The following is a 13,340-nucleotide window of genomic DNA, read 5'->3' as shown; positions in this document are numbered from 1 at the left end:
TTAATAAGATGAAATCATACTCCTTTTCTGATCAATTGAAATGTTGTCACTTCTTTTCTTATGAAACAAATACTCTTTAATCGTCCTTAATATAAGCATAAGCATTAGCCTGTGTAAAATGTGCAGGGGAGTTTTCAGATTGTCAGGAGACGCTTTCTCATTATCATTGATTGGTACTGAAAAACTGCATAGACAAGGCAGGAAATGACATCATACAATGAACATGTTTTCAGTGATACCTGTCGGCTTAAAACATGTTAAAAATAACATTTGGAAATAAAGCTACTAGCAGAACCGTAAAGGGATCGACCCCACCTCCAGCCCCCCAGTCATTCGAGCCCTGACATTTGCCGTTATTTTTTTGACTACTGTAGTGTAACCTGGTCACGCAGTGAGAGTGATGATTCAGACGAGGATAGCCACCACTTCATTTCAGCAACATGAATAAACCCGCCCGCAATTCTGTGATTGGTTGCAAATATGAACGGTGACTGTTCAGTAATTCTCCAGATTTGCACGGCGCTGTGCAGACGCTTTTTAATGCTGCTGGTCGTTCAGCCTTCCCTTTAGTCACATCAAGTGTCATTGTACTGTAATAAGTTAGATATGGTAGTAACACAGCAGCCTGCATGCAAATACAATATTCTGTTACCGGCGCGACGATGGTCTGGGAAAAAAAAAAAAAAAACGGGACGAAATGAGCGTCGCAAGAAAGGTTCTGGGGACACTGGGACCAGTGTTCCAAAAGTGGGACCTCCCGTCCAAAACGGGACGTCTGGTCACCTTCATAAAAGTCCACAAAACAGACCAGACCGGTGCAGAATGAATTTCACGGGCACTGTCACGTTTTTCACAGCTGTGAAATGGGTAGGGCCCTACATATAACACAAGGAGACCTGGCTGGTGTGTCTATCTGTGTGTGTCTCACTGTCTCTGTTCCCTGACAGTCTATCTGTGTGTGTCTCACTGTCTCTATTCCCTGACAGTCTATCTGTGTGTGTCTCACTGTCTCTATTCCCTGACAGTCTATCTGTGTGTGTCTCACTGTCTCTATTCCCTGACAGTCTATCTGTGTGTGTCTCACTGTCTCTATTCCCTGACAGTCTATCTGTGTGTGTCTCACTGTCTCTATTCCCTGACAGTCTATCTGTGTGTGTCTCACTGTCTCTATTCCCTGACAGTCTATCTGTGTGTGTCTCACTGTCTCTATTCCCTGACAGTCTATCTGTGTGTGTCTCAATGTCTCTATTCCCTGACAGTCTATCTGTGTGTGTCTCACTGTCTCTATTCCCTGACAGCTCTGGGGACCCAGCCCTCAATCTCTATAGACTCTACACAAGGAGAGCAGACCCGGCTGGTGTGCAGATCAGAGGGGTGGAGCTCTGAACCTGAAGTGATCTGGAGAGACAAGGATGGAAACAATGTGACATCACTGTCCAGCCCAACAGTGCAGAGTGACAGTCAGGGGTTCCTCAGTGTCAGCAGCTACATCAAAATCAAACAGCAGTCCAATGTGTTCTCTTGTCTGGTTAGAAGTAAAACACCCAAACCAGACTGGGAATCCAAACTCCACATATCCAGTGAGTATCACATGTTTGTGGATTGAGCCTGACTCACACTGACCATAGATTACAGTCACCATGATGGGGCATCAACATCTGAATCAAACACATGAACTAGTGGACCATTCAATATCTGAATCAAACACATGAACTAGTGGACCAGTCAATATCTGAATCAAACACATGAACTAGTGGACCAGTCAATATCTGAATCAAACACATGAACTAGTGGACCAGTCAATATCTGAATCAAACACATGAACTAGTGGACCAGTCAATATCTGAATCAAACACATGAACTAGTGGACCAGTCAATATCTGAATCAAACACATGAACTAGTGGGCCAGTCAATATCTGAATCAAACACATGAACTAGTGGACCAGTCAATATCTGAATCAAACACATGAACTAGTGGACCAGTCAATATCTGAATCAAACACATGAACTAGTGGGCCAGTCAATATCTGAATCAAACACATGAACTATTCGGCCAGTCAACATCTGAATCAAACACATGAAATAGTGGACCAGTCAATATCTGAATCAAACACATGAACTAGTGGGCCAGTCAATATCTGAATCAAACACATGAACTATTGGGCCAGTCAACATCTGAATCAAACACATGAAATAGTGGACCAGTCAATATCTGAATCAAACACATGAACTAGTGGGCCAGTCAATATCTGAATCAAACACATGAACTAGTGGACCAGTCAATATCTGAATCAAACATATGAACTATTGGACCAGTCAATATCTGAATGAATGAAGGGGTGTGTCTCAGTGTTGGGAGGGGTGTGTGGAATGCTCACTATGAGGGGGTGTGGCTCAGTGTTGGGAGGGGTGTGTGGAATGCTCACTATGAGGGGGTGTGTCTCAGTGTTGGGAGGGGTGTGTGGAATGCTCACTATGAGGGGGTGTGGCTCAGTGTTGGGAGGGGTGTGTGGAATGCTCACTATGAGGGGGTGTGGCTCAGTGTTGGGAGGGGTGTGTGGAATGCTCACTATGAGGGGTGTGGTCAGTTTTGGGAGGGGTGTGTGGAATGCTCACTATGAGGGGTGTGGTCAGTGTTGGGAGGGGTGTGTGGAATGCTCACTATGAGGGGTGTGGTCAGTGTTGGGAGGGGTGTGTGGAATGCTCACTATGAGGGGTGTGGCTCAGTTTTGGGAGGGGTGTGTGGAATGCTCACTATGAGGGGTATGGTCAGTGTTGGGAGGGGTGTGTGGAATGCCCACTATGAGGGGTGTGGTCAGTGTTGGGAGGGGTGTGTGGAATGCTCACTGAGGAGGTGTGGCTCAGTGTTCGGAGGGGTGAGTGGAATGCTCACTATGAGGGGTGTGGTCAGTGTTGGGAGGGGTGTGTGGAATGCTCACTATGAGGGGTGTGGTCAGTGTTGGGAGGGGTGTGTGGAATGCTCACTATGAGGGGTGTGGTCAGTGTTGGCAGGGGTGTGTGGAATGCTCACTATGAAGGGTGTGGCTCAGTGTTGGGAGGGGTGTGTGGAATGCTCACTATGAGGGGTGTGGTCAGTGTTGGGAGGGGTGTGTGGAATGCTCACTATGAGGGGTGTGGTCAGTGTTGGGAGGGGTGTGTGGAATGCCCACTATGAGGGGTGTGGTCAGTGTTGGGAGGGGTGTGTGGAATGCTCACTGAGGAGGTGTGGCTCAGTGTTGGGAGGGGTGAGTGGAATGCTCACTATGAGGGGTGTGGTCAGTGTTGGGAGGGGTGTGTGGAATGCTCACTATGAGGGGTGTGGTCAGTGTTGGGAGGGGTGTGTGGAATGCTCACTATGAGGGGTGTGGTCAGTGTTGGGAGGGGTGTGTGGAATGCTCACTATGAGGGGTGTGGTCAGTGTTGGCAGGGGTGTGTGGAATGCTCACTATGAGGGGTGTGGCTCAGTGTTGGGAGGGGTGTGTGGAATGCTCACTATGAGGGGTGTGGTCAGCGTTTGCAGGGGTGTGTGGAATGCTCACTATGAGGGGGTGTGGTTCAGTGTTGGGAGGGGTGTGTGTGTTCCAGTGTGTTGAGCTGCTGTGTTGTTTTCCAGGTGATTTTTTCCCAGGAGTCTGTGGATGGATGGTGGCTTTCTTCTTGACTTTAGCTCTCAGTATTGGAGCCATTCCTCTGCTGGTGATCCAATGGAGAAGAATGGATGGTATGAACTTTATCATTATCATGAGGCATTTCATACAGCTCTGTGCATTTTAAACATGTCAAACAGGTTTACAATAATATGGACTGTTCTGTTTTTCTTCTAGCCATGGAGAGAAAGCTTGAGCCTATGGGTAAGTAAAGCACTTAATGAAGCGATGCTGAAAACCCATTCCAGGTTTCTGCAGCAGTATCTTAAACTACCACACCCATAAATAAAGACATCCCTGGACCGGAAATCCAGCTCATTAGAAATGATTATAAATAATAATAAATATAATTGTTTTTATACATTGCAATTGTTATTTTATTGTTTCCAGGACCCTCTTGTAAATGAGACCTGATTAAATAAATTAATAAATTAAATCTCATGGTTAAATAAATTAATCTATTAAAATTTAAATTTAAAAAAAGTTGGGGTGGGGGTTTGCACAGAAAGGTTTAGGAATATAAATATTTCCTTTAGAGGGATGTTGAAAATTGTAACAATTTTAGTTTGTATGTTTCATATACTTCACAGATAGCAGATTCATTTTCACATGGACATCCTGTTCATTTAACTGGTTGTGTTTTTCATACTGCAATTTAATCTGTACTGGAGCTGAAATAACCACACACTGTTCTGTCTGATTCATTTTAATCTGTACTGGAGCTGAAATAACCACACACTGTTCTGTCTGATTCATTTTAATCTGTACTGGAGCTGAAATAACCACACACTGTTCTGTCTGATTCATTTTAATCTGTACTGGAGCTGAAATAACCACACACTGTTCTGTCTGATTCATTTTAATCTGTACTGGAGCTGAAATAACCACACACTGTTCTGTCTGATTCATTTTAATCTGTACTGGAGCTGAAATAACCACACACTGTTCTGTCTGATTCATTTTAATCTGTACTGGAGCTGAAATAACCACACACTGTTCTGTCTGATTCATTTTAATCTGTACTGGAGCTGAAATAACCACACACTGTTCTGTCTGATTCATTTTAATCTGTTCTGGAGCTGAAATAACCACACACTGTTCTGTCTGATTCATTTTAATCTGTACTGGAGCTGAAATAACCACACACTGTTCTGTCTGATTCATTTTAATCTGTACTGGAGCTGAAATAACCACACACTGTTCTGTCTGATTCATTTTAATCTGTACTGGAGCTGAAATAACCACACACTGTTCTGTCTGATTCATTTTAATCTGTACTGGAGCTGAAATAACCACACACTGTTCTGTCTGATTCATTTTAATCTGTACTGGAGCTGAAATAACCACACACTGTTCTGTCTGATTCATTTTAATCTGCACTGGAGCTGAAATAACCACACACTGTTCTGTCTGATTCATTTTAATCTGTACTGGAGCTGAAATAACCACACACTGTTCTGTCTGATTCATTTTAATCTGTACTGGAGCTGAAATAACCACACACTGTTCTGTCTGATTCATTTTAATCTGTACTGGAGCTGAAATAACCACACACTGTTCTGTCTGATTCATTTTAATCTGTACTGGAGCTGAAATAACCACACACTGTTCTGTCTGATTCATTTTAATCTATACTGGAGCTGAAATAACCACACACTGTTCTGTCTGATTCATTTTAATCTGCACTGGAGCTGAAATAACCACACACTGTTCTGTCTGATTCATTTGAATCTGCACTGGAGCTGAAATAACCACACACTGTTCTGTCTGATTCATTTGAATCTGTACTGGAGCTGAAATAACCACACACTGTTCTGTCTGATTCATTTCTTTTAGCTGCTCAGCGCCTTCGTGAGGAACTTGGTAAGAACTGTTTTCATAACTTTATTTGTAGAATTACTCTAAATGTTTATATCTATCTATCTATCTATCTATCTACTCATGCTGTCTGTCTGTCGCTGTGTCTGTCGGGAGTGCTTGCAGTGCGTGTGCAGAGTGCGGAGTTCAGAGTGAGTGAGGGGTTCTCCTCTGCGTGTGCAGAGTGTGGTGCTCAGAGTGAGTGAGGGGTTCTCCTCTGCGTGTGCAGAGTGCGGAGCTCAGAGTGAGTGAGGGGTTCTCCTCTTTGTGTGCAGAGTGCGGAGCTCAGTGTGAGTGAGGGATTCTCCTCTGCGTGTGCAGAGTGCGGAGCTCAGAGTAAGTGAGGGGTTCTCCTCTGCGTGTGCAGAGTGCGGAGCTCAGAGTGAGTGAGGGGTTCTCCTCTGCGTGTGCAGAGTGCGGAGCTCAGAGTGAGTGAGGGGTTCTCCTCTGCGTGTGCAGAGTGTGGAGCTCAGAGTGAGTGAGGGGTTCTCCTCTGCGTGTGCAGAGTGCGGAGCTCAGAGTGAGTGAGGGGTTCTCTGCGTGTGCAGAGTGCGGAGCTCAGAGTGAGTGAGGGGTTCTCCTCTGCGTGTGTAGAGTGCGGAGCTCAGAGTGAGTGAGGGGTTCTCCTCTGCGTGTGTAGAGTGCGGAGCTCAGAGTGAGTGAGGGGTTCTCCTCTGCAGAGTGCGGAGCTCAGAGTGAGTGAGGGGTTCTCCTCTGCGTGTGCAGAGTGCGGAGCTCAGAGTGAGTGAGGGGTTCTCCTCTGTGTGTGCAGAGTCGGAGCTCAGAGTGAGTGAGGGGTTCTCCTCTGCGTGTGCAGAGTGCGGAGCTCAGAGTGAGTGAGGGGTTCTCCTCTGCGTGTCCAGAGTGTGGAGCTCAGAGTGAGTGAGGGGTTCTCCTCTGCAGAGTGCGGAGCTCAGAGTGAGTGAGGGGTTCTCCTCTGCGTGTGCAGAGTGCGGAGCTCAGAGTGAGTGAGGGGTTCTCCTCTGTGTGTGCAGAGTCGGAGCTCAGAGTGAGTGAGGGGTTCTCCTCTGCGTGTGCAGAGTGCGGAGCTCAGAGTGAGTGAGGGGTTCTCCTCTGCGTGTCCAGAGTGTGGAGCTCAGAGTGAGTGAGGGGTTCTCCTCTGCGTGTGTAGAGTGCGGAGCTCAGAGTGAGTGAGGGGTTCTCCTCTGCGTGTGTAGAGTGCGGAGCTCAGAGTGAGTGAGGGGTTCTCCTCTGCTTTTTTTTTCTTTTTCACTTTTCATCCTTTTGTTTCTTATGTCATAGTTTTGTAAAAAGAAACACATTAATAGTTGGGTCTTTTATAAATTAACGCCCGTGATGGACAAAGTCGGGGGGGGGGGAGGGGGTCGGGGGGGGGGGGTCCCAGTCCATAGGGGATCAAGGATTTTGAAGCTCCGTTAAAGGGAAAAGAGGGATTCAAGTTTTTGAGCACTGCCCTGATTTAAAATTGTTCTTAAATTCTGCACAGCAAATTAGACGCAATGCAGCTGTATTGGGCATGGAGCAAAGAGAAAGAGATCAATTAAAACATGTAATAAGCAAAGTTCGTGCCTCTCTAAACAGGAATGATGTATAAGTCTACACAAGCATCTTTTCTTTTGTACGTTTTTACTATTGTTTGTACTTTCCAGTGCAGCTCTTTTTTCAACCCAACAATGCAGATTCTTAATATAGGAACTTTAAATATAAGTGGAGGTAGAGATTGTGCAAAGAGAGCAGCTCAGTGTGAATATATAAACCATAAGAAAGTTAATGTTGCCATGCTCCAAGAGACCCATACAGATGATAATAATAAATCTGAGAGGATTGGGAAGGGGAGGTTATCTGTAGAGGGTACAAATTTAGTATTTGTTAATATTTATGCACCAAACGATGGGAGAGAGAGGGTGCTGTTTTTTCAGACTCTCAATGGAGTTATCGCCCAGAGTCAGACTGAAGAAGTGGTTTTATTAACTGGTGATTTTAATTGTACAGTTGACGACAAGCTAGACAGAATAGCCCAGAGCCTCACCCCAGGTCAGTTAAGGAGCTGGTTAGTGTTTTAACAGCGCATGATAAGGAGGATGTGTGGAGGGTAATGAATCCTGATGTTAAGCACTGTGGAGTAGTGGTTAGGGCTCTGGACTCTTGACCAGAGGGTCATGGGTTCAATCCCCAGTGGGGGACACTGCTGTTGTACCCTTGAGCAAGGTACTTTACCTAGATTGCTCCAGTAAAAACCCAACTGTATAAATGGGTAATTGTATGTAAAAATAATGTGATATCTGTATAATGTGAAATAATGTATAACGTGATATCTTGTAACAATTGTAAGTCGCCCTGGATAAGGGCGTCTGCTAAGAAATAAATAATAATAACTATACCTGGGCTAAGGGGAACCATGGGAATATATGTTTAGCTCGACAAGATACATTTGATGTGTTTAAGCATCATTTAAATTATTTTTCTAAATGTACTATTCATCCCACAGGTCTATCTGATCATAGTTTGGTCAGTTTGAATATGATTATCCCTACTGAATGTGTTTATTCTTCCTATTGGCATGTTATACTAAACTTTTAAAAGACTTCTTTTATGAACGATGAAAGGCAGAAAGGGGCTTTTTTTATCAATAAGGCAATGGTGGGATGTGAGTAAAGTTCAGACCCGACTGTTTTGTCAACAGTACACTATGAATGCTACAAAGAGCACTAGCGAGGTGATGAGAGAGCTGGAGGAGGATATCACTGAACTCCATAGGGCTCTGACAGAGGAGTTCATTTCTCTGGAGAGATGTGTGCTGGCTATCGGGGAGGTGGGGGGCTGTCAGAACAAGCCAAGCTGACAGAGGAGTTCATTTCTCTGGAGAGATGTGTGCTGGCTATCGGGGAGGTGGGGGGCTGTCAGAACAAGCCAAGCTGACAGAGGAGTTCATTTCTCTGGAGAGATGTGTGCTGGCTATCGGGGAGGTGGGGGGCTGTCAGAACAAGCCAAGCTGACAGAGGAGTTCATTTCTGTGTTTTCTGTCACCCCTGGCAACCCTACTGTATTTACATGCAGCTCTTCACAATAGTGCGCAATAGATTTTACACCTCAGTGTGCAGAAAGTAATCCAGCTCTCTTCTTTCACAGAGTCTGTGAGCCGCACCCTTAAATCAGGTATGTAGAGTGTGTGGAAATCCACAGCCTGACTCACCCCAGCACAGCCCTGCTGGTTAGTGTGTGCTGCACATCTTCTGAACTGTAGAAAGTACAGGAGGAGTGATTGTAAAATAATGCTCTCTTTATTTCTGTGTTCTAGAATGGAAGTGGATCCTCAGCTCAGCAGGTATGTGTCTCTTCAATGGATTCCTTTCACAGTGGAGGGTAAAAGAGCAGCGAGGAGCCCCGTCTCACTCACTGTGTTTACATCTATAATAAAAAGTGACTTCATGTTAGCAGATTCATGTAAACCCTGCATGCTAAAGGTGCTGGTGACCATGGCATTGACCTCATATGAATGCCACACTGAGTCATGTGATTTCTACTGCATAGAGACCCAACACTTTGAGTAAACTGTCTTCATTTCTGGTAAACAGCTGTATTCTTTGAGTTTCTTTGCTGGAGTCCAGTAAAAATAACCCTTTCACTGCCACTTTGCTTTAACCTCTGGACATATAATTGATACAGAAAACACACTATAAATACTCAATTTATTATTATTATTATTATTTTATTATTATTATTGGCACGGTGGTTAGCGTTGCTGCCTCACAGCTCCAGGGTCCTGGGTTCGAGTCCGGCCTCAGGGGTCTGTCTGTGTAGAGTTTGCATGTTCTCCCTGTGTTTGCGTGGGTTTTCTCTGGGTACTCTAGTTTCCTCCCATAGTCCAAAGACATGCTGGCTAAGTGGATTGGCCTCTCTAAATTGCCCCTTAGTTGCTCTGCGATGGACTGGCGTCCCGTCCAGGGTGTAGAGTGTCACCTTGCGCCCCTGTGTCTGTCGGGTTAGGCTCTGGCTCACCGCAGCCCTCTATAGGATTAAGTGGTTATAGATAATGGATGGATTATTATTATTATTATTATTATTATTATTATTATTATTATTATTATTATTATTATTATTATTATTGTCTCCTCTCTTCTTCACAGTTGACAGTTTGACTCTGGACCTTGATACAGCACACCCCCGGCTCACACTGCCTGTGGATGGGAAACAAGTGAGAGGGAAAAGGCAGGATTATAACAGTTCTCAGAGATTTGATTACAGGCGCTGTGTGCTGGGCAAGGAGGGCTTCACCTCAGGGAGACACTACTGGGAGCTGGGGGTGGGAAAGAATACATTCTGGAGATTAGGAGTCAGCAGAGAGTCTCCCCCGAGGAAGGAGGAGTTCAGCATGACCCCCCAGCAGGGTTACTGGACTGTGGGGTGGGATGGAGATGAAGATAAAGATGAGTTCATTGCTCTCACTGACCCCCAGACCCCCCTCCCCCTGAGCCTGAAGCCCCAGAAGCTGGGGGTGTATCTGGATTATGAGGAAGGACGGCTCTCCTTTTACAATGTGGAGACCAGATCTCACATCTACACTTTCACTGACATGGAGTTCAATCCCAATGAGAAACTCTATCCATTCTTCTGGACTTGGGACGAGAAAACAGACCTTGCACTGGTGTCCCCGGGGAAGATGAATGACAGCTCTTTCTTTCTTCTAGTCTGGAAATGGATTCTTGCTGCATCAGGTACTGGTTCACTTTACTACTTGTTTGCTAGAGGCTGATATGCTTGTTGATTTATTATTTATTTCTATAACTCCTATCTGGTTTGAAGTGTTACAGAACACCCTTTAGTGTTTTCAACAAACACACAGCTAACCATTGCTTTTCATAATAATAACAACATGGGACATGCAGGTTTTATTATTTTATAGTATTGATAAGTTCATGTTATAATAAAAAGTCTGCAGTTGTTACAATAACAGCAGTGTATAAGTTTAAATTATTACAGAACACGCTTTAGTGTTTATAACAAACACACTCTTTCCATTGCTGTCTCCTGTGCTAAACGCATTGCTGAGATATCTTTACAACATTATATCAATTGTTTTGATATTTTTATTCACATAAATTAACTGAGAAATGAAGGCGATGTCAAAACAGTGTGAGGATTGTGTCACACCTCCATGTGTACCTGCCTGACTCTTCACGCAGTGTGAGGATTGTGTCACACCTCCATGTGTACCTGCCTGACTCTTCACACAGTGTGAGGATTGTGTCACACCTCCATGTGTACCTGCCTGACTCTTCACAGTGTGAGGATTGTGTCACACCTCCATGTGTACCTGCCTGACTCTTCACACAGTGTGAGGATTGTGTCACACCTCCATGTGTACCTGCCTGACTCTTCACACAGTGTGAGGATTGTGTCACACCTCCATGTGTACCTGCCTGACTCTTCACACAGTGTGAGGATTGTGTCACACCTCCATGTGTACCTGCCTGACTCTTCACACAGTGTGAGGATTGTGTCACACCTCCATGTGTACCTGCCTGACTCTTCACACAGTGTGAGGATTGTGTCACACCTCCATGTGTACCTGCCTGACTCTTCACACAGTGTGAGGATTGTGTGACACCTCCATGTGTACCTGCCTGACTCTTCACAGTGTGAGGATTGTGTCACACCTCCATGTGTACCTGCCTGACTCTTCACGCAGTGTGAGGATTGTGTCACACCTCCATGTGTACCTGCCTGACTCTTCACACAGTGTGAGGATTGTGTGACACCTCCATGTGTACCTGCCTGACTCTTCACACAGCGTGAGGATTGTGTCACACCTCCATGTGTACCTGCCTGACTCTTCACACAGTGTGAGGATTGTGTCACACCTCCATGTGTACCTGCCTGACTCTTCACACAGTGTGAGGATTGTGTCACACCTCCATGTGTACCTGCCTGACTCTTCACACAGCGTGAGGATTGTGTCACACCTCCATGTGTACCTGCCTGGCTCTTCACACAGCGTGAGGATTGTGTCACACCTCCATGTGTACCTGCCTGACTCTTCACACAGTGTGAGGATTGTGTCACACCTCCATGTGTACCTGCCTGACTCTTCACACATGTTCTGTTTTAAATAGGGATGTGCATGATGCTGATACAGTGTAGTGATATTCATTAGGATCGCAAATCATTCTACACACTATGAAGAGTCTCATAAATAACAACGATGAGATTTTAGTTGTGCAGCTATTTAGTTTTAAATGGAACATTCTGAAATGGTTCATAAAAATGTCATGGATGCTGATAGGCAGGGGTTCACATAACTGGAACGCAGCTACGCACACGCACCCAGAAAAACAAATACGGACTTCCATACCGTCAGTGCATTTCTAACAGGAAAGCATTTTTCATCCAGGCAGCGAGGGTGCGTATTATCTGGCTGTGACTCATACCTGCCTTTCTGTTGGTTTTCTATTGAGTCTTATGGTCTCTGAGATCTTTCAATGATCTCCGGGTAACTGAGCTTATTATCACTGATCATAACTAAATCCCAGTCCCCATATTTCACTTTAGGCTGGAGGGTTCCAATTCACTGAAAAGTCCCTCCCTGCTAGTGCTATCATTGGCTGCTTCAAGATTTAATATAACAAAATGGAGAGTGATAGGTGGAATCACTCCAGTTCATAACATCAATCGTTTCTTTAATGGACACTTGAAGCATCCAATGATAGCAGGGGTCTCGGTTTAGCTGTCCACTCAGAGAAGAGGGATGTAGTTCCGGGGAGTGGCATTGTGAAAGCTCACTGACGCTTCACTTCCCAGACTGAGCGCGGATGAGAGGAGGAGTCGATGCTTGAGAGCCGTTACATTTAAACATGAGTTTAAAAAATACATTTACTTCAGCATTTTACTTAAAATAACATTTTGTTCCCTCAGTTATATCCTTCTATAGATACTGTTGTGCTGTCAAGCTAACGTGTTTAACAGCACTAATACAGTGAAGAAGTGTTTTATTTTTTGCTTTTGAATCCCCAGGGCTGGAATGTGGTGGTAGGATATTGAAATAAACAGAGAATGTGAGAGGATTTGTTAAATTGTAATAACCAGCAATCCGGACTCCTAGTAGTTAAACATTCAGAAACTCTAGTTGTTGTCTCTGACACTGCCATTAACCCTTTAAGGACGTGATGGTGTAACACGATCATACTGAAGTGTAATTCTGGGCCCGTGAAGGGTTAACCACATTATAAATGCTTGGTCCTTAAAGGGTTAACCACATTATAAATGCTTGGTCCTTAAAGGGTTAACCACATTATAAATGCTTGGTCCTTAAAGGGTTAACCACATTATAAATGATTGGTCCTTAAAGGGTTAACCACATTATAAATGCTTGGTTCTTAAAGAGTTAAGCAGTGCTGCTTGTGAGCGTGGGCTTCCACATTTTAAAAACCAAATATCGATCCCGCCTGTCAGCCTCAGTCTGCCCTGATCCACATTCATGTGTGTAAGATGACACTGAAACCTTTGATCCTGAACCCAGCATCCTTGACAGGGGTGCAAATCACTTTGAAAATGATCAAACCCGCCCCAATCGACCCCCTCACAACTTCACACACGACACGACCCTTCTCTCCTCTGTGTGTGGAGGACTGACTAGTCCAGAGCCACCTATCATCATCTACGGTTGCTATCGAATAATAATAATAATAATAATAATAATAATGAAACATGTCTACTGGCTCCAGAATGTAATGTCGCTCTCGCTGTATGAGGTGCCCTGTGTTAGAATCAGCCCTGATCCTCGACATCCCAATTGTTTGACCTGTCGGAGGAGGAGGGGGAGCTCGACAGTGACTGTGATGAGGATCCCTAATGCT

The 13,340-nt window shown here is 44.8% G+C and overlaps 1 protein-coding gene across 1 annotated transcript in view; it reads left to right on the top strand.

Annotated features, from left to right (window-relative positions):
- LOC131709360 (butyrophilin subfamily 2 member A2-like) overlaps positions 1-13,340 on the top strand; it is a 184,781-nt gene that overhangs the window by 152,908 nt on the left and 18,533 nt on the right. Inside the window, exons 8-10 of the mRNA XM_059011836.1 lie at positions 8,617-8,643; positions 8,786-8,812; positions 9,615-10,202. Coding sequence (XP_058867819.1) covers positions 8,617-8,643; positions 8,786-8,812; positions 9,615-10,202 — 642 coding nt within the window. The remainder of the gene's footprint in view (positions 1-8,616; positions 8,644-8,785; positions 8,813-9,614; positions 10,203-13,340) is intronic.

The sequence above is a fragment of the Acipenser ruthenus genome, chromosome 43, assembly GCF_902713425.1.
Source record: "Acipenser ruthenus chromosome 43, fAciRut3.2 maternal haplotype, whole genome shotgun sequence".
Lineage (NCBI taxonomy): Eukaryota > Metazoa > Chordata > Actinopteri > Acipenseriformes > Acipenseridae > Acipenser > Acipenser ruthenus.
Note: the sequence above shows the minus strand (reverse complement) of the source record. Positions and strands in the feature narration are given on the sequence as shown.